The sequence below is a fragment of the Kogia breviceps genome, chromosome 5 (genome assembly GCF_026419965.1).
Source record: "Kogia breviceps isolate mKogBre1 chromosome 5, mKogBre1 haplotype 1, whole genome shotgun sequence".
NCBI lineage: Eukaryota > Metazoa > Chordata > Mammalia > Artiodactyla > Physeteridae > Kogia > Kogia breviceps.
The window spans coordinates 4,333,871-4,355,308 of NC_081314.1; the positions used below are offsets into that span (position 1 = coordinate 4,333,871).

Consider the following 21,438-nt stretch of genomic DNA (forward strand, 5'->3'; position numbering starts at 1 on the left):
TTCTTAGTCCAAAGATTTCAAATTAGAAGCAGCAGCAGAAAAGGAGAAAAAAAACCAAGTAAGCGTGAGGAAGCCACCTTCACCCTGGCATTCTGACATTTAACCCGGTGAGAAACGCCGTCGATGGTGAAGTTGCCTTTTCAGCGGGGCTCTGTCTGTTCGCCTTCCATAATAAATGCAGTCAAAGGGGCAGTCACTTCTCATCGGTCACAAAGGTCTGGGTTTTGAACCTCACCCTCACAAGAGCCATTTCTCATCATGCCAAGCCAACAGAAGAAAGTCATTTTTTGCATGGCTGGGATGTTAAGCTTTGTGTGTGCCCTCGGGGCTGTGGCAGCCCTGGGGACACCTTTGTGGATCAAAGCCACCTTCCTCTGCAAAACTGGGGCTCTGCTCGTCAATGCCTCGGGCCAGGAGCTGGACAAGTTCATGGGCGAGATGCAGTACGGGCTTTTCCATGGAGAGGGCGTGAGGCAGTGCGGGCTGGGAGCAAGGCCCTTTCGGTTCTCATGTAAGTAACTATTGCATTTGAATTATTTAATACTTTAGGCACACTCTTCCAAGTGTTGCAAGAAATTATTTTTAAGAGCCTGGCCCTTTCTATTGCAGGAACTTTTAAACAGGTATGAACTATTTGAAATACCTAGGTCTCTTCTGGGCAGTTTCTTCTTCCTAGTTTTTATTAGTTTGTTTTTATTATTTCATTCTTGCTATTTTTCTTATGACAACTTATGGTTCATGAGTTGCCAGGGAATTAAACTTTTTGAAAAGACAAGCAATTAAAATTCTTAAATATTAATATTTATGTAAGAAATTATGGGCTCCTTTTTTAAAAGGGAGGAACTTGTGCAACAGGAAAGCTGTAAGAGATGATCTTGGTTTTGTTCTTTAAAAAAGAACCAGTGTCATGGGCTCCTTAACCAACTCTAGCTGCTTTTCCCCCTTGCACAGAACTTTGCTGCCTGTCTACATCCTTATTTTCCCTCCTAGGAGCTTTGCTGTTGAAAAATATTCTTGTTCTTTTTTTTTCCTTACCCAGTTTGGATCATTTGACTACAGACATTTAAAACGATATGCTGTGCTAACTGGGAAAGAATTAGAAGCCTATTTAGGAGAGAAAATTTGCCACTGATTAACCTTCGAATCAGATTTTCCTGGCCCGATATTTGTGAAATGGATGTGTTACCTGTAGTATTTACAACCTGTTTATCTTAAGAAGAGAAATTTTTTTTTAAAAAATTACCATGTGAATAGGCAGCTCATTAAATGAAAATTAATGAAAAGTCATTTGTTATATCTCTCCTAGTGCACATTCAGAAATTATTATTATTTCAAAAGGGCTGGTTTGGAACAATCTTATGAAGACACAGCCAGGAAATTACTGCATAAATCACTCTTCAGGAAAGGAGGTTACCAACTGAGGCATTTAAAATGAATTCTTGTTTTGCCTGGGTATTTTTTTTCTAGCATAGGTAGAAGGCTAAATTAATTGAATTTATTATTAACGTATGCAGTGTCTAATTAAATTTCAGTGCTGGCCTATTTATATTTCTGCAACATTCCTGACAATTTCTTAGCAGTCATTGGACACCAACCTTCAACTCACATAGGCTGTTAAGTGACATGAATTTGCATAGGGCTCCAGAAAATCCCCAAGAAGTAGTCTTCAGCTTTTCAAGAAATTATCATCTGGGCTTCCCTGGTGGCACAGTGGTTGAGAGTCCGCCTGCCGATGCGGGGGACGCGGGTTCGTGCCCCGGTCCGGGAAGATCCCACGTGCCGCGGAGCGGCTGGGCCCGTGAGCCGTGGCCGCTGAGCCTGCGCGTCCGGAGCCTGTGCTCCACAACGGGAGAGGCCGCAGCAGTGAGAGGCCCGGGTACCACAAAAAAAAAAAAGAAATTATCATCTACTAGATTTGATGAAGTGGATACCCACCCGTTTCACTGCATGGCTTTAGTTCATTAAGGTAATGGGGCTCTTAGAGTTGCTTAGCTTCCCTTAGGGGGGAAAAAAGAACAAAGCAGAATGTCACGTGATTTGCAACTGTATTAAAAAACAAAAAAGGAAAAAAAGATGAGTGAAAGGATTTAACCATGAGTCATTGGCAGCTAAAGTGTCAGTAAGGCTTCTCACAAATGAACTTAGACAAAAGCAGGGAGCCTACAGGGGATTTTTCTGGAGACTTTGCATTTTGTGCAGTGAAATGAAGATAAACTTTACTCACAGCACAGGACATGTTCCAAAACAATATGTTTTCTAAATACTTACTTCACAGTAAGCGCTGTGCATATCTTGTCTCATTTAATCCTGACAGGGCCACAGTCCGCTCTGGTTCAATGAAGGATTTTTTACGGCTGTGTCCTACGCCCGGCCCTGTCCATAATGAAGCTGTTCTAATCAGGTGCCCCTTTGCTTTCTGTGAAGACTCACGGAGCTGGTGGGGTTTAAACAATACCCTAGCCTATCTCACAGGACTGCCTCTGTCCCCATGATACTCTGAACATTTTCCCCAGCCTAGTGAAGAAAATCTTGCATTGGACAGTGCAAATTTAGTTGGAGATTTACTCTGAATAAATTGGGCATATTGACAGTGTCCTTATTCTAAATGAATGTTTGCTTGGTTCTGCTGTACAAGTTTACGTGTGTTATTTTTATGTGCAGTGTCGGTGTCACTCTTAAAACCCAGACGTATGGTATAACGTGAGGATGAAGAATGGACCAGAAAAATAGTTAGGCGATGTTGTCACATTTGTTCCTATTAAATGTCCCCTATCGACCATTCTCTCTCTTTTAATTATAACAAAAAGCTTCCCTGCCAGCGTGCACAATTTTGCTGGGAAAACTTCCGCCTCGTTTACTCTGGCTGATTCTCATCCATGTATGTATGGGTCAGCGATTCATCTTCTAGAGGTCACTAGCCTTCATACCTAGCACACAATTTCATTCATTATAATGAAGGGCTGTTTTTCTTTCTAGGCAACACAACTGTTCGGCTTAGTTTTTCCTGATATGTCACCTGTAAAATTTTAATGATGATGTTTAAACTCTAAATGTAGTCATCAGGACAAAAAGTACCGGTTTTTGAGCGCAGGGTGTGTGGGTGGGTTTCTGTTTTGGTTTGAAACGGTGCAGAGTATTATCAAAATATGATACCCAAGAATCATATGGTATCAATCATTCCTAGATATGCTGATCTCTTCATTGCCAAGACAGTTCAATGAGCTGGGGAAAACGTATGGAATATTTTTTTTTGACATGTGAAAAATAAAATTTAACCAATCACGTATCACAGCTTGCAACCTGAATCATACTTTTTCAAGCATCTTGGACCTTATGATGGAAAACTTGTAAAAAGCTTAGCAGAAATTTAGCTGGCTTCACATTTTAGAGAAGCAGAGTTTCTTGACCCAATGAGGCCCATGACCCAGATTGCAGAGGGAGTGTTGAAACTACTTCGGTAAGCAAGCGGGTGGCTTCTCAAACATATTTGGGGACACAATAGTTGGGATTCAGGGTCTCTGTGACCAACACTGAGAGTTGGAGCTCTATCTCCGTGGTCTCCTGCAAGGGTGACTCCTGTCTCCTGCTGATCTCACCTGTTCCAGGTGATCTACTTGCATCTCTCCCATCACCCTACCTACACATGGCTGGGCTGCAAAGGTCTTTGACATACCTCCTTCTAGTAACAATGCCTACCTCTCCCCCCTTCCTTAGCGCACCGCCTGTGTGGAAGCAGGCACGGTGCGGGTAGGAGGGACACCTATTGGGTTTGAGGAAGGCTACCTGGTGGGAGGGAGGGGGGCAAGGAAGCCACCTATACTGTGTCACCCAGCATGCAGGGCCCCTCTGGCCTTTTAGCTCGGGGTCGGGGGTGGGGCTACTGTCTAGTCTCACTCACCCATTAAAACAGTCCAGCTAGGGCTTCCCTGGTGGCGCAGTGGTTCAGAGTCCGCCTGCCGATGCGGGGGACGCGGGTTCGTGCCCCGGCCCGGGAAGATCCCACGTGCCGCGGAGCGGCTGGGCCCGTGAGCCGTGGCCGCTGAGCCTGCGCGTCCGGAGCCTGTGCTCCGCGACGGGAGAGTCCGCAGCAGTGAGAGGCCCGCGTACCGCAAAAAACAAAACAAAACAAAAAACAGTTCAGCTAATAATGATGTTGTTTTCCTCCCATTGCAAATCACCTTATACTTAAAGTGTTTGAGGATGTGTATTTCATTGCAAGGAGCACCGGAGCCCCGAGAAGGCAAGGGGCTGTGTATCCCTCAAACCATCCCGTTTCTCTCTCAAACCAGGACCTGGCATGGTGCCTGTCACAAAGGGGTACTTCGTAAATGTTTAAGCAACTTGCGATGCAATTTGCCACTCACTGGAGGTTAGACTTCCAGCAAATTATGTCACTTGGTTGGTTTTCAGTTCTTGCATCTATAAAATGGGAGGTGAAACTGGGCTATTTCTAATGTCTCTTCCAGTTCAAACACTCTATGATCTATATAACAAGGGGCTGGCTGTTCTAGACAAGGCCCTTCCAGCTTTAAATTTGCATGACTCTTCTAGCTTCAGTTGCTTGAAACCCCCACTGACAGATTTTAGCCACCATCATTAGAAGTGGTGAGTTTTGTGTGCCTTTGCTCTTTCATTTTCAAAGCTCCTGATTTTTAAAGTGAAGTATTCTGAAATACCTACCATTTATTAGGACCCAGATGAATTTCATTATCAAAGTGAATGCTTCTTTTTTTCCCCCTGTCATAACCTTTTACTTTTTGTGTAGAAAATTACAGGTTAAAGAAGGAGAAAATGAAAAATGGGGAATTCTGGAATTCTAGGGAAATGGGTGAGTGGGTGTTCCAAAGAGCAGGAACAGCCATAAACACTCAAGTAATTAAGAGACAATTATTGAGAAAGCAAAAAAAGGAAGAAAACCAAAAGGCAGGGAGAGGCTGCCCTACTTCCTTCCGTTTTTTTTCTTTCATTTTTCCTAGAAACTCCTCTTCCATTCTCACTGAAAAACTCCCCTTTCCTGAATCTGATTTCATAAACTGGTAATGGCAAGAAATGAAGAATGACTAGTATATTTAACACTCCACGGGTATTCTTTACCCAAAGGGAGAACGTAAACAGAAATTATCCTCAAATTAGTGAGAAATGTGGAAAAGGTGTTTTTGAGAAAAGGAACTTCTGGCTCTCCTTGGCCAGTACAGGACAAGAACGTTTATTTCTCTCTCCTCCCTAACAACTACCTCTAATATCCTTACCAGAAAAAAAATCCACAAAATCAGCCTTCTTTGACAATTGTAATTTTGCATATATGTGTACACATACACACACACACACACACACACACACACACACACACACCTTCCTTCCCTTTAAATTACCCTCCACTCTAACAGCCAGCGAAGCCATCGACCTGGGCTTTCCTGAGAGACGAAGTAGAGGCTGACGTGACGGGGCTGCTTCTGACACTCTATGTGGCGGGTCCTCAGTGGAACTTCCAGAACTTGACCCTGGAGTGTGAACTTTACCGGTTGGAGCATGACTCCTAAATGGTTCTCATAATTTGCTGCTCTGCCTTCTCTTTTAGTCTCTGAGGGTGACTCATCTTCCCCAAGGACTTTCAGACAATCCAAAAGAAAAAAAAAATACTAATTTCAGCTGCCCATTTATTGGATGTCTCACGGGTGCCAGGCATTTTGCAGATATGAACTCCAACCCTTACATGGGAGGTGTTATGATGCTACTTCTCTTGAACAAATATAGAAACTGGAAACTCAGGGAGGTCACAGAACCTTCCCAAAGACACAGACCTAGTAGGTAGCAGACCTAGGATTGAAATTCTTGATCTGCTCATTCCTCTGCTACATTCTGTCTCCTTACAATATGCAAAGAAGGATGCAAAGAGTTGAGGAAAATCTAAGAGTAGGACTCAGTTTCACCACCTATGTAAAATATTATGTTGGGTTGGTGAGGACATGGAGAAAAAGGAACCTTTGTGCACTGTTGGTGGGAATGTAAATTGGTATACCCACTACCCACTATACTATGGAGATTCCTCAAAAAATTAAAAGTAGGACTACCACAGGATCCAGCAATTCTACACCGAGATATTTATGCAAGAAAGCAAAAACACTAATCCAAAAAGATATACACATCCCTATGTTCATAGCAGCAACATTTATAACGCCAAGATACAGAAACAAAGTAACCGTCAACAGATGAATGGATAAAAAAGGTTCGTGTTATATATACAATGGAATACTACTCAGCCATAAAAAGAATGAAATCTTGCAACTTGTGACAATGTGGATCAAACTGGAGGGTGTTATACTTAGTAAAATGTCACACAGAGAAAGACAAATGCCGTGTGTTTTCAATTATACGCGGTGAATTACAAAATACAAATATAACAAAACAGAAACAGACCTACAGATAACAGAACAAACTAGTGGTTAGCAGATGGGAGCTGGGTGGGGCAGGCAAAGTAGGGGAAGGGGATGAAAGGGTACAAATTCCCAGTTATAAAATAAATAGTTATAAGGATGTAATAGACAACACAGGAAGTATAGTCAATATTTTATAATTTTGCAGTATAATCTATAAAAAGCTCAAATTACTCTGTTGTACACCTGAAATTAAAATAATATTGTAAGTCAACTATACTTCAATTAAAAAAGAAAAACCTCAAAGATGAGAAACAATTATGTTGGTGCTTCACAAGAGCTAGTTCTCCTATAACCAGGTGATGGTACTTGGCGTTAAGATTTGAATTCGTTCATTTCCTCTTTATTTCACATTTCAGTGGCCCTGATACCTCAGTCCCAATCTTGGACCTTTGGAAAGTAAAACTGTCAAGCCAAGCCCGTTTAAGAATCTAGGTTGAGGGCTTCCGTGGTGGCGCAGTGGTTAAGAATCCGCCTGCCAATGCAGGGGACGCGGGTTCGTGCCCCGGTCCGGGAAGATCCCACGTGCCGCGGAGCAGCTGGGCCCGTGAGCCGTGGCCGCTGCGCCTGCGCGTCCGGAGCCTGCGCTCTGCAACGGGAGAGGCCACAGCAGTGAGAGGCCCGCATACCGGGGGAAAAAAAAAAAAAAGAATCTAGGGTGAGCAGGTCACGTGGGTTACGTAATTGTATTACCTTGATGTTGATAGTTTACGTTGAAGGCAGAGATATCTGACCGAGCATGTGGTTAGCTGATTTTAAATCTCTGCCAACGAAAATCAACACGGTATGATCTTCAAAGTTAGCTACTTGGACTATAATAAATATTTCACCACAGCAATGAGGCTCCTTCCTGAGGTGACGTGAACAGTTTCAAAACAGAGGCAGGGATGGAAAAATAAAATAAAAATAAAGCAGGTACATTTGATTCACAACAAAAAGGGATATTTTTTAAAGAGGAATCAATGGGATAGATGGGACAGAATGCGTATAAATCCAGATCTCTTGTTTTCAGAGGATGAAAACTAAAAACTCATTTTAATCTCTAAACTATATCAGGGTTTTCATAAAGCTAAAGGCATATTTTTTTTAGAAACAAAACTCATCTAAATTAAACAATGACAAACCCAGACTGCCCTTTTATTACAGGTATGAAGACTAGCTAAGTGTACCTGGCAGAGTAATTCATGCAGCGTTCGTATTGCACTCCCTCCCGGCACGCTACGACTGTGGCAAAGCCATCCTTGGGAGTCCTTACCCCAACACAATCATACCCCATGGATTCAGAGCAGTTAAATGGCTTCTGTCATCAGAGACACAGATGCAGCAAAGCATCTGCCGTCCCCCAGCCACTGTGGGCGATTAAGACTCACTGACGGGGCTGCTTCCAATGGGCTGGAGTCAGGTAGATGCAGTTCAGCTGAGAGAAATGCAGGCGCGGTACCAAGAAAACTGTGTTTCACATGGTTCTATCATATCATCGTGTCTCCTCCTTTTAAGCGCTCGGGTCATGGATTTCATTCTCCCGGACCACGTAGCCATCAGAAGCCTGGCTCAGTACCTGGGTGTGCGACTAGGGGTGATAGTGAAGGAGACGAACGCATTGAGTTTATGTCAGGGAATGTCTTTTACTGGATTTTCGTAATGACTGGTTGCAGATGGGCTGAGGGGAAAGTCAGATCAAGAGCATTTCTGTAAGAAGAAAAAGGAAGCCGCCCCCTTATTCCCTTTCGAGGAAATGAATAGCTGGGCACCAAGGGGCCAGATACAACTTCTTTTTGAAACCTACCTTTTATGTGAAGGACGAGTTGAGCAGAAAAACAGGATCTCTGAAGCCACCGTCACGGCTTTAATCTAGGAAGAGGTGGAGGCACCATCGCGAAACATCACTATCAGAGGGGCTGCCTTCATTCTGAGAGCTTCACAGATGGTGTTACCTGCAGTTGACATCGAGCCAGATGAAGACCGATAGGGTCGATGCGACCTAAACCATTAGATCAGTGGTCTGTAACCCTGGCCGTGATTTAGAATCACCCGGGGAGTCTTGAGAACTACTGATGCCCAAGGCCCCATCCCAGACCAATTGGATCCGGATCTCTGGAGGTGGGGCCTGAGCACTGGATGGTTTAGAAGCTCCCCAAGTGATTCTCACGCGTAGCCCCGGTTGAGAACTATTGCGGTGGATGGCGGCCCAAACAGGTAGAATCGGGTGAGGCCGAGAGTCAGAGAAGCCCAGTGTCGGGGCTGGGCGGGTCCCCAGAAGGCGGGCAGTGAGGAGAAGCAGTATTGGGTATTGTCTCCACACAGCTGGGAGGTTTTCTGGTCCGATGTGAGTTGGGATGCTTGCCTTCCGTGCCTTTAGCTGCATATTTCCGTGAAGGGTCTCCCCCTTCATCCACACCCACCTGGCCTGGGAGGGAATGAGCGACCTGATTGACGGGTCTGCAGTAAGAAACTGAGCATACTTGGCTCCCGGCCCCAGCGGCTTCAGAGGCTTCCCCCTCTTTTGCAAATCTGTCCGCCAGTTACCGGAGTCTGCTCTTCCCCTGGCCAGGGTAAGGGGCCAGCTCTGCCCTGGATAGGGAGGCCCTCGGCTGTCCAGCCCCGCCTGTGGCTGGCAGGGAGTTGGGGGGGGGCTCCTAACTCAGCGGAACTGGGTGGACCATCTCAACCACAGTCCTCAGAGCTTTATCACAAATAAAGCTGATGTCTTGGCGTGCACCTGGGTGTCTCCTGTGGAAGGGCGCTGCTCCTTCTAAGAATCAGGAGTCCCGTTTAGAGGTGTGTCGTCTGCTACAGAGAACGTGCAAGCAATTGCACAAGGGAAATCAGAAGCAAGAATGGGGAACAGTAGATCAGACACTGAGGGGAGTGTGTGACAGGTAGCAAATAAGTGATTAACTCTAAATCCAAAGTTCTTGGATTACGTTCAGCAATCGTCACCCACCAGGTCAGGAAAAAAAAAAAACGAAAACCAACCAACTCTGAGCTACAAGACAGTTTGCCTGACTTCCATGTAATCTAAGGGCTCCTCTGGGAGGATCTTAGGTCCTAAGGTACAGGTATGACCCCACCTGTGAGCCAAAGAGCTCCTCTGCCTCCCGCTGATCAAACCGGAGACTTGAAAATGCCAGCACTCTCACTGCGCTGAGTTCTTAAAGCCACCACTCCGGGTGGAACTACAACACTTCTGCCACGCTTGTCATGTTAAAAAATATTTAAGTGATTATGTAAAATTTACAAAGAGCTCCCACATAAATGATCTCTCCGTGTCTCTCAAAAATTCCGTGACTTATTTCTATTACCACCCACATTTACACGTAAGGGAGCTGAGGTAGCAGAGGCCCCCATGAGCAGTAAATGGAAAAAAAAGATTAATCTCAGACGTTCCTAATTCCAAAAGCTGTGCTTTTCCAAACCTGCCATATTGTCCTTTGGTTAATGCCTGGCTATTTTTGTCTCTTCCCACCAGCTCCCCGCCCTTTTTGCTTTGGTCATGCGTGATATTCTAACCATCACATAGTCTTGGTTACTGCCTAAACATAGGTTTAGACCGGGTTTACGGATTCCTGTTTTAAGAATTGCAGGATGAAAGATACAACTGCTAGACTAGAATCAGTAAGAGATAAAAAGAGAACAGAGTTTCAGGATAAAACATAACAGAAGAACCCAGGAGATAGAAATAAAATAAATTTTAAGGCAAGTGAAATGAAAGCCATACATTTATAGCCATCAAATAAAACACGGATTAATGGCAAGTAATAAAAGAACATACTTAGCAGTTAGTCAAACCCGTTTTTTTATCTTATTACTTTCCAATGATCTATTGAAAACAGTGTAACCTCGCATGTAAGACCCAAATGCTTTGTAAGTTAGAGTATATGTGCCCTCATCCCCCTTACCCACCCCCCAAAAAAGATCACTGGTGCTTATGTGCCCAAGTGTTCTTCTAGACTCCGAGGACACAAAGGGAATAAGAGAAACAACTAAGAATCTAGCAGAAGTGTTTTTAAATAACTGACCACTTATAAGAGCTGTACAGCTTCCTCAGTCAGGAAGGGTTAGGTTGCGTTTTAATAACAAACACGTCCAAATGTTATAGGTTTAAATCAACAAAGAATGGGAGTTCCCTGGTGGCCTAGTGGTTAGGATTCCAGGCCTTCACTGCCGTGGCCCGGGTTCGATCCCTGGTCGGGAAACTGAGATCCCGCAAGCTGTGCAGTGCAGCCAAAAAAAAAAAAAAAAAACCCAGCAAAGATTGATTTCTTGCTCACAGTACGTATTCGTCAGAGATTAGCTATAGGTCTGTTTCAGGATGCAGCCGCCATCCGGAATGTCACCAGTTGTTGCAACGAAGAGCTGTGGAGGCTCTCACACTGGCAACTAAATTCTCCCACCCGGAACGGACACATGCCACTTCCACTTCTCTTTTCTTGGCCAAGGTTGTTCATGGGGCCTCCAAAGGGGCCAAGACATGCAATCCTCTCGTGAGAACAGAACGGGAAAGAACCAGAACTCTGGATGGTGGAATAGCACCCTTTACCGTCACCATGAATGTTTTTGTTCAGAAAGCTCAAAGAAGGAGAATTGCTCTGTGTCAGGGCAAGGCACAGAGAAATCAGGGGAAAGGAAGGGTTAGAGTTAGATTTCACCAAATGGCATTGAAGAAGCCGGTCTGAGCAAAGGAACAGCACGAACCAAGCTATGAAGAGCCTATTGTGGCCAGAGTGCAGAGGATGCATGAGAGACAGGAGGAGGAGGGTGAGGCCGGAGAGGAAGCAGGGGCCAGAATGTAGGGGACTTTGCTGAACGGAAGCAGTTAACTTTGTCCTGTGGGCATTGGAAAACCACTGAAGGGTGTTTAGCGGGTGTGTGTCATGACAGAAGATGGATCAGAAGACCAAAAGAGAGGTGGGGAGTATAGTCGGAGGCTCCTCTAAGATTTGGAGGATTTGGAGGTTCAAACCAAAGCGCGGTCAGAGGGCTGGAAAGGGGACCACATATCTCCAGCATCATCAGAAGCAAAAATCAGCAGGACCTGGTGACAGAGGATGAACCCCAGATTTCCTCTGGAGGGACGGTTGTGATCATTCACCAAGCCAAATACAGAAAGGGGGAAATTTAGAGAGAAGATGACATGACTCTGGGTCACGTTCAATGGGGTTCACTTATGGGCCAGCAACAAGAGACGTCCGTCAGCTCCGCAGATCTGGAGGTCGTGAGCGCGGCTGGGGCCGAGGCACAGTGCCGGGAATCGGCAGGTTGGAGGTGGTAGTTAGAGCTGCAGCTGAAGAGAAGGTCTTATAGGCCATCATGGGGGACCTCTGCTAAAGCAGTCTTGATGGAGGGGTCCTCCTTTAAGAAGGGAGGTCCTTGCAGTAGCTGAGGAGGGAATGAAATGTAAGGACCCAAAGAAAGACTGAGGTCAGGGAGTAGTTAGAAGAGTCCTAAGGCCAGGCTAGCGGGTGTGTGTGTGCGTGCGTGTGTGTGTGTGTGTGTGTGTGTAGAATGGGAGAATCTTGAGTATGCTTCTATGCTGAGGGGATAGAGCAGTAGAGAGGAAAAAGCTGAAGACAGATAGGACACGTAGATAATTAATGGATTTAGGAAGGACCCTGTGAAGCAAAAAAGGGTCTGAGAGCACAGGGAGGTCATCAAGCCTTGGACAGGAGAAAAAATTTTTTTCATTAAGGATGGAGGGAAGGTTGGCCTGGACCAAAAAGAAGGGTGGCCCTGGGGTACTGAAAAGTTGAGGGAATTCCTCTGATAGCCTCTGTTTTCTCTGTGAAATGGAACAGTTCGGTTCGCGAGATGTTTTCCAGCCTTTTGTAGGCCAGGCAGACAAGACGAAGGGATATGGAGTGGGGATGTGACAAGTGCTTAAAAGCAGAGGGGGAGGTTTAGAATATCTGACGAGGGACAGAAGAGGGAAAGACTGGAAAAGGCTTTGCAGACATGGGGGCGCCACGGATCAGAGGCTCAAGGAGAGTGGGCGTCCAGAGGCAAGACATACAGCCCAAGGAATAGAGCGTCCCCGCCGGCCAAATGACAGCAGGAGGGTAAACTTCCTCAAGAGAGCTGCCCTGTGACTGCGTTTTCACTCCCAGTCATTAACTTGTGACTTACTCAGCTCTGTCTCATAATAGTAGACTGTAGTGCGGGTGCCACAGCCTTCCTCTGTGCTGAGCGAGCTATGGGGTATGGGTTCCCTTTCTCACCTCTCCCTCCTGTGACTTGGCTGCCTTCTATTCTATTGGTAGAGTCAGTCCAATGACAAGTTTCTTCTAGCTCTGTTTCTGACTCGATATCTTGTCAGAAATCTCCACGTTCCAGACTTCACAGAGGGGAAACTGAGCTTTGAACCAGGAGTTTACCATGTATGTTACAGACTATAACTCACCATCTTTAGGTTCCCTCGACCTTTACGTTATCTAGATAGCATTCTCTTAGAATGCACGCCGGCCCATGTAATTCCTTTCCTGGGAATTCATCCAGAAAGGTGATTCCTGCTCAGCACCCACCCTCATAATAAGAAAGAAAAAGGTGTGTGCTTGAAAATGTTCATGGAAGCATTAGCTATGATACTGAAATAATGGAAGGCTACCTAATGGACAATGCTGCATGAGTTTGATGGAAAATCCACGTAGCTATCTAAACGGTAGTTATGAAGACAATCTGTATGACATGGGAAATGCTTATATTCTGAGTAAAAAGAACAGAATGTGACCTTAAAACTTCATCATGATTATAGTAATGTACAAAATAAATATTAAGACGGACAAAGATTTGAAAGGAACAAAAATAAAGGAAAAGCTTGCTTTTTATGTTGGTGAGATCGTGGGTGAAGTTTGCACCTTAATTTCCATTTCACTGTTATAACGTTGTTCAATTATAAGATCCCTCCATAAACAGTTGGACCTTTGCTCAAACTAACAGAAATATGGAGAGAGCAAGTCCATCTTCCCCCATCCTCCTGCCCCGCTAACAAAAAAGAGCTGTGTCACGCTCAAGTCTGAGATGGATTCTTTCACAAATCCCAAACTTTAAACCTTGTTATTAAACAGCCATCAGTTTCCATCTAACATGCTGACAATCTCCCAAGTATGTTGGATTAAAATTTTTCTTTTAATAAAGAGATTTGAAATTCCATTCCAGTTGCCAGCCAGGTCTTTCAACTTCTTAAAAGGAAAAAAAAAAAAAAAAAACCCACACTGGCTCCTATCATCCCTTTGGCAACTATTCTATTTTATTTCCACATTGTCCCAGATTCTCTCCAAACACTCAGTTCAGCTTCTATTACCACCAACCCCAGAAACAGCTTATACCAAGGTTGCCAGTGACTGCCTGACTCAAAGGACAAATTCTGGTTCTCAACCAGAAACTCCCATCACACTTAAAACTGCCAACCCCCTTCTTCTTCTCCTTTGGCCCTGAGGTCGCTATCTGTATGGTCCCCTCCTCTCCTTCCTTCCCTCCCTCCTCACCGATGTGGCACTAACTCCTTGCCATCAGAATCACTGGCTTCCACCAAGAAACCCCTAACCTGCTAACCAGACTCCATCCCTGCATCCTACTCCAAGCAAAACGTATCCATCCAACACATCTGTGTCCAGAAGCTACGTTATGCATTCTCCACAGCAGCAGAACCCCCTAAGGAGGTGAAAATTGATTCTTGGGGGCAAGAAAATATCCCTTACTCCTTAGAAAGTATGTACTATATGTGTATAAAGTACATATACAAGTACAATACAGAAACCAATATACAATAGATCTGTGGTATTAAAATTTCATGCGTGGAGGGTGATGAGGAGGAATGTCTAAAAAGACTCCTTGGGTGAGGAGTGACAGTGAAAACAAAAGGTTGAGAAATACTGTTTTGCCAGCATTCTTAGGTGCTAGGAATACAGCAGTGGATAAAACAGACCAATGCACCTGTCCTCATGATACGAGGGAAACAAAGAAACAAATAAGTAAAAATATACCACTTATCAAACGGTGATAATTGCTATGGAGAAAAATAAAAACAACACAAGGTGCTGGGAGTTCGGGGGTGGGGGGGGTGTGACGGGGCAGGGGTTTGCAACTTTAAATAAAGAAGGCCTCCCCGAAAAAGTGGCATCTAAGTAAATACATGGAGGTAAAGGAGCAAGCCATGAGTTATCTAGGGAAATATACAGGCTGAGGGAACGGTATGTGCAAAGGCCCTGAGGTAGCAGTGTTCCTGGCTCGTTTGAAGTACAGTAAGGAGACCAGTGGCTGGAGCACACCAAGCAAGGAAACAGGTAGCAGATGAAGTCAGAGGTCTGACAAGAAGTTCCAATCATGTACTGCCTAGTAGGCCATTGTATTGACTTGGCTTATACTCTGGGTGAGATTAGAATTTTCTAGAAGGGTTTGAGCAGGGGACTGAAATAACCTAATTCACTTTTAAAAGATTCCACTGGCTACTGGGTTGAGAGCAGATTGCAGGATGGAGGGGTGGAAACAGGGAGACCAGTTAGGAAGCCCCTGCAGTCCTCCAAGCGAGAGACGGTGGTGGCTTAGACCAGGTGCAGCAGTGAAGACAGGGAGATGTGGTCAGGCTCTGAAGGTGGTGCCAGGGGGTTTTCCTGATGGATTAAACATGAAATGTGAGAGTTGGAGAAGAGTCACGGATGAAGTCAAGGAAGAATCGGACTGCCAGCAACGGAAGGCTTGCTAAAGGAAGAAGGCTAAAGGAAGCAAGGGTGAGAAGAGGAGATTACGAGTTCAGTTTGGGACACATTGAGATGCCTATTCAATATCCCAGTCAAGATGTTCAATAGGTAATTGGAGGACATGCAAGGGTGGAATTCAGCGAGAAGTCTGGGCTGGAAACATCTGCCTGAAGAGTACTTCCACTTAAAGCCATGACACTGCATAGAGCACCAGGGGAGTACGGGAAAGAGGGAAAAGAGGTCAAGGAACTGAGTTGTCCCCTGGATGGCTCAGGAGATGAGGTGAACCAACAAAGTAGTTCAAGATGGTAGCCAGGGAGGTAGCAAACCCCGGAGAGTGCAGTTTCTGCAAGCCAGGGGGAAGAAAGCGTTTCCAGGAGGAGGGAGTGAGCTGCTGTGTCAGACGTACACCAGGTAAGACGAGGAGAAAGATGGACCACTGAGTTTGGCAGCTTGAAGCTCTTTGGGGCCCTGGGAAATGTAGCATTAGTGCAATGGGTTCAAGAGAGAAAGTGGAGAGAGGAATGAGATGCTGAGAGTGTAAGCAACTCCCTGAGAGCTTCTGCTGTAAGGGAAACTGAGAAGCAGGGTCATAGCTGGAGAAGGACTTAAGTGAGATTTTTTTTTGCTTTAAGATGAGAAAATGCTAGCATGTTTGTGTGATGATGGAACTGATCCAACAGGCAGGGAAAACTGATGCTGGGGCAGAGAGAGGAGAGAATTCCTCAGCAGTGTCTTTGAGGAAGTGGGAAGGGGCGGGTTGTGGTGGAAGTGGCCTTAGGGGCGCACCACAGCAGACCTCTACTGAACACCTACCACGCGCTAGGTTCTCCGTACGCTGATGTCATCGGAGCCTCACAGATGTGAGAGAAAGGTGGGATTAGGCTTATTTTTTCAGATAAGTAAATCCAGGTTTAGGGAGTTCAGAGAGTTAGAAAAGAAGCTGAAACATGAACTTCCTTTGTCAAATTTCAAATGCCTGGTCATTTCCCAGGCTGCCCATGGAACACTCTCATTTTACAGAGCGAAAGAGGGACGAATTAACGTCCTCAGGGTCCCACAGTGGGCCCAGGGACCCTTTCCTTCTCTCTGACTAAGCTCTTCCTTCCTCCGTGCCAGACGGCCACCCTTGCTGAGGCTACCACTCACGTCTGGAGGAGCCTGCTCATTCTAGACCTTGTTCCTCCTGGAACAAGGCTTATAGAGGTCCAGCTACATACAATACACCTCATCCTTTTTAGGTGTACAGGTCTATGAATTCTGACTGATGCCTAGAGGCATGTGAATACCACCACAATCAAGATACAGAACACTTCCGTTACCCCCCCAGGTATCCCTCGTGACCCTTTGTGGTCAATATCCTCCCCTACCCTCCAACCCTGGGCAACCCCTGATCTGCTTTCTGTCCTTATCATTTGGCTTCTTCCAGAATGTCACATATATGGAATCATCCAGTACGCAGCCTTTTGAATTCACTTACCTTCAGGTAGCATAATGCATTTCAGTACACGCATCCTATTGTGTGCACCAACAGTCTCTGCTCCTTTGTATTACTAAGTAGTATTTTGTTTTATGGGCAGGTCACAGCTTGTTTGTCCATTCACCAGTTGATGAATATTTAAGATGTGTTTCAGTTTTTAGCAAACATGAATAAAGCCACTGTAAACATTTACATACAGATTTGTGTGTGGACATATGGTTTTTTTTTTTTTTTTTTGCGGTATGCGGGCCTCTCACTGTTGTGGCCTCTCCCGTTGCGGAGCACAGGCTCCGGACGCACAGGCCCAGCGGCCATGGCTCACGGGCTTAGTCGCTCCGCGGCACGTGGGATCCTCCCGGACCGGGGCACGAACCCGCGTCCCCTGCATCGGCAGGCGGGCTCTCAACCACTGCGCCACCAGGGAAGCCCTGGACATATGTTTTTAATGCCATTAGGCAAATATCTAGGAGTGGGATTGCTGGGTCATACGTTAAGTCTATGGTCAGCTTTTTAAGTACTGAAACAACTGGATATTCATATGCAAAAAGAAATTTAACCTTGGCCATATACAAAAAATAACTCAAAATGGATCACAGACTTAAATGTAAACCTAAAGCCAAAAAATGTCTAGAAGAAAAACGTACAGGAAATTATTTGTGACCTTGCATTAGGGAAAGACTTTTTAGATTTGACCTCTAAATGTGATACATAAAGAAAAAAACTCATAAATTGGAATTCATAAAAATAAGGACGGCTCTTCAAAAGATACCGATAAGAGAATGAAAAGACAAGTCACAAACTCAGAGAAAATATTTGTGAATTACTTATCTGATAAAGGGCTTGTATCCAGCATGCATAAACAATTCCCAAAACTCAATAATAATAGTAATAAACAATTCAGTAAAAAATGCGCAGAAGATATGAACAGACACTTCAACAAAAAAGATATATGGAAGGGCAAGTAAACTCACAAAAGGAGGCTCAACATCATTAGTCATTTGGCAAATGCAAATTAAAGCTACAAGATAAACTACACTTCTATCAAATGACTACAATTTTTAAAAACCTGCCGAGTGCCAGGAAGAATGCAGAACAACTGGGACCCTCATACATTGCAGGTGGGAAGGTGAAATGGTACAGCCACTGTGGAAAACACTTGGCAGCTTCTTATAAAGTCACACATATAGGAGTTGGGGATGGAGGACGGGTTGACTGCAAAGGGGGAACAGGAAGTTTTGCGAAATGTGGAATAGTTCCATAACTTGATTGTGGTGGCGTTCACGTGATCGTAAGCATTTGTCAAAACTCACAGAACTGTATGCTAAAAAGAGAATTTTTTACTGTGTTAATTTTACTTTGGTCTTAACAATCGGGGGAGAAAGTAAAAGCCAAGGCGGCAATGCCACTGTGTGACTTTACACAAATTACTCAACTTCTCTGTGCTTTTTTTAAACCTATACACTGAGGATAAAATAGTGCTTTCCTTATATTGTTGTAAGAATTAAGTGTGTTGATTTATGCAATATACCTAAAGCCCATGGTACATAGAAAATGCCATATAATTAGTGGCTGTTATTTTTATTCGTATTATTATTACTCACATATTTCTCTTTGAGGAAGTCTGGTAATGAAATAATGGAGAGAAAAGAAGGATAATTAGGGGTTTGGGGTGGTTGAAGGATAAGGAGACCTAGACACACGGACTCATAGACAGAATGGAGGAAATCAGTGATAAGGGAATGAAAGAGAGAGTAATGCTGAACCCCCAGACCAAGTCTGTGCCGCTAACGTGGCACGGGCTGCCCGTTTTCATAAATAACTCCCTTTCCCTTGTCAACAGCTAATCAAGTAATTCCTCAAGGCCAGAAGCAATGGCTGGATTCATGACAGCTCGTCCACAGATCAAAATGTTCAAATCCTTTTTCTGTGTTGTAATCCTACACCTCAAAGAACAGGAAGACCAAACAAATCTACCTCCTAGATACACAATATCCAGTATCATTAAAGTGACACCTCCCGATGTTTATTTGAACGGTCTGCTCTCCTCTTCCGCAAAGGAAAACTCGTATTAGTGTTGGCTGGAAAATGGAGGGTTGTTGTGAGTTCTGATTGGTCATTACAGACTCAGGGAATTTTCATCAAACAAAGAAACCTGATAAAATGTAAGCACAACAGGCAGGGATTAGTGCACTCCTGGGTGACTTTCTCACAAGAGCAGGAATTTTAAGAGACTTCATAAGAATTAATATGCTCCACATGAAATTTATTTTAGCCTCTGGCTTTTCTTTCCAGGAGGCAAATCAGTGCAATTTCTTCCGCCTTTGTTTCAATTTGGTAACAAACCTCCATTTTCAGACGGGCTTCACCTAGCTGCCCCATCAGACACATAGAGGTGGCTACATTTTCTACAAGTGGGGAGACGGAAGGAAGCAAGGTTTTTGATAACTGCTAGTCAAAACCAAGTCAACAGCTAACCAAGTGTAAGAATAACAGGTTGGGGCTTCCCTGGTGGCGCAGTGGTTGGGAGTCCGCCTGCCGATGCAGGGGACGCGGGTTCGGGCCCCGGTCCGGGAGGATCCCACGTGCCGCGGAGCAGCTGGGCCCGTGAGCCATGGCCGCTGAGCACGCGCGTCCGGAGCCTGTGCTCCGCAGCGGGAGAGGCCACAACAGTGAGAGGCCCTCGTACCGCAAAAAAAAAAAAAAAAGAAAAAAGAATAACAGGTTGGACGGATTGAGCTATCTCAGCAGTTGGAACCTCTGGAGCGCTGGTGATCATAGACCAGCTGCTCTGCTCTGCACCCCCGGAGCACAGGGCAGCGTGGACCGGTACAATCACTGACAACCGAGGCTCAGCACCTGTGCGCTTCCACACCCCGTGTGCCTCTGTGCCCGCTTCCAAACAAAGCAGAGGCATTTTCTTATTTTACCTTTATCCATCTATCCATCCATCCATCCAATTTCTAATTGATAAGGACTTTTCAAAACGCAATCACAATACCTTTAACATAACCAACAAAATCAATAAACGCTAGGCAATATCATCTAAAACTCAGTCCATGTTCAATTTTCCTTGGTTATCTCAAAACGTCTTTCATAAAGTTTTGTTCAGATCCCAGATAATACCTATACATTGCATTTGGTTAGTATGTCTCCTAAGTGTCTTTTAATCTAGAACAGTCGTGGGAATTTTTTGCCTTCATTTATCCTTTTAATTTTTTTTTTAAGTATTCATGTGTTTATTGAATAGATAATGCTTGCAGAGTGGTAAAAATTTTTTTCCAAACTGTACTAAAAGGTACATAATGAAATATCCCTCGGTCTCCTCCCCCAGAAGCAGCGTTACCAGTTTCATGTGTAATCCTCTAGAAACAGTCTCTACCTAGACAAGCATGCCTGTCCCCAGGCTGTAGCCTGGTAGATAAGAGTGAGGACATGAGTTCAAGGCTGTACTCTGCCACTTACTAAGTAAAAATCTTGGGCACATCGCCTCTGAGCCCCAGTTTTTTCCTCTGGTAAATAGAACTAATAGTAGTACCTATCTCATGGCACGGCTGAGAGAATTAAATCAGATAAGTACCTAAATAATTACTTGTTATTTTTTTAATTAATTAACTTATTTTTGGCTGTGTTGGGTCTTCGTTTCTGTGTGAGGGCTTTTCTCTAGTTGTGGAGAGCGGGGGCCACTCTTCATCGCGGTGCGCGGGCCTCTCACTGTCGTGGCCTCTCTTGTTGCGGAGCACAGGCTCCAGACGCGCAGGCTCAGTAGTTGTGGCTCACGGGCCCAGTTGCTCCGCGGCATGTGGGATCTTCCCGGACCAGGGCTCGAACCCGCGTCCCCTGCATCGGCAGGCGGACTCTCAACCGCTGCGCCACCAGGGAAGCCCAATTACTTGTTATTATATACATTTTCCTTTGGCTTTTTCCCAAATGATAGAATGAAGCACTTTTCTCTGTTTGATGTGTTCTTTTTCATCTAACATCGCATTTTGATGATAATTCCATACCTGTTCTTAAAGATTTGCTTCATTATTTGAAATCATTGACTTAATTCTATCGTATGGATGCCATACTGATAGACACGTAAGTTATTTCCAACCTTTTGTTTTTACCAAAAAAAATGCTGCCATGAATATCCTTGTAATATTTTATTGGATTCATATGCAAAATATCCATAGGATAAACTCCTGGAATTAAAATTGCTGAGCTAAAGGATATGTGCATTTTAATTCTCTATAGGTAGTACCCAACTGCGCTAAGGGAAGCTGTACCAATTCACACTCCCAAGAAAAGTGCACAAGGGTCTCCATTTCCCTACACCTTCGCTCACACAGGATGTCACTAAACGTTTTAATCTTTGTAAATATGATCTGTGGAAAATGGTATCTCATAGATTTAGGGTGCATTTCTCTTATGAGAAGGTAAAAGAAAGAGAGCGCAAGTAAACCTCAGTAGTCAAATGACCTGCCCGTGACTTCCGAGCAAGGACCCTGAGTGAGCACCGGCAGGGCACAAATGACCTTGTCTGTACCCGTGAAGAGGCTGTTCCCCATCTGATAGCGCTAAGCATGTTTTATGAATGTCCGTAGGCAGTTAGTTATGTCTAGCAGTGGTGACGGATTTGTTCTGAACCCTTCAACCGGGTTGCAACCCCTTCACCTGGCTGCTTTCTGACACGTGGTCAGGGGCACAGCGTTGTGGCCTTAGGACATGTATTTGCACAGCCGACCGCACTTCCTCCTTGAGACATTTTCTTCCCTTGGCTTCCTGCTGTCCCATCCGTGGATTTGCTCCTAATTCACAAGCTCTCTTTCTATCCTGGGCCCTTCTCTGC

General features: G+C 44.8%; 1 protein-coding gene across 2 annotated transcripts in view; it reads left to right on the forward strand.

Moving 5' to 3' along the window:
• The first annotated feature begins 258 nt into the window (after positions 1-258).
• The window catches only part of CLRN1 (clarin 1), a 40,115-nt gene continuing 18,935 nt past the window's right edge, over positions 259-21,438 (forward strand). For both annotated transcript variants that reach the window (XM_059064224.1, XM_059064223.1), the window contains exon 1: positions 259-511. In XM_059064224.1, the coding sequence (XP_058920207.1) occupies positions 259-511 (253 nt within the window). The remainder of the gene's footprint in view (positions 512-21,438) is intronic.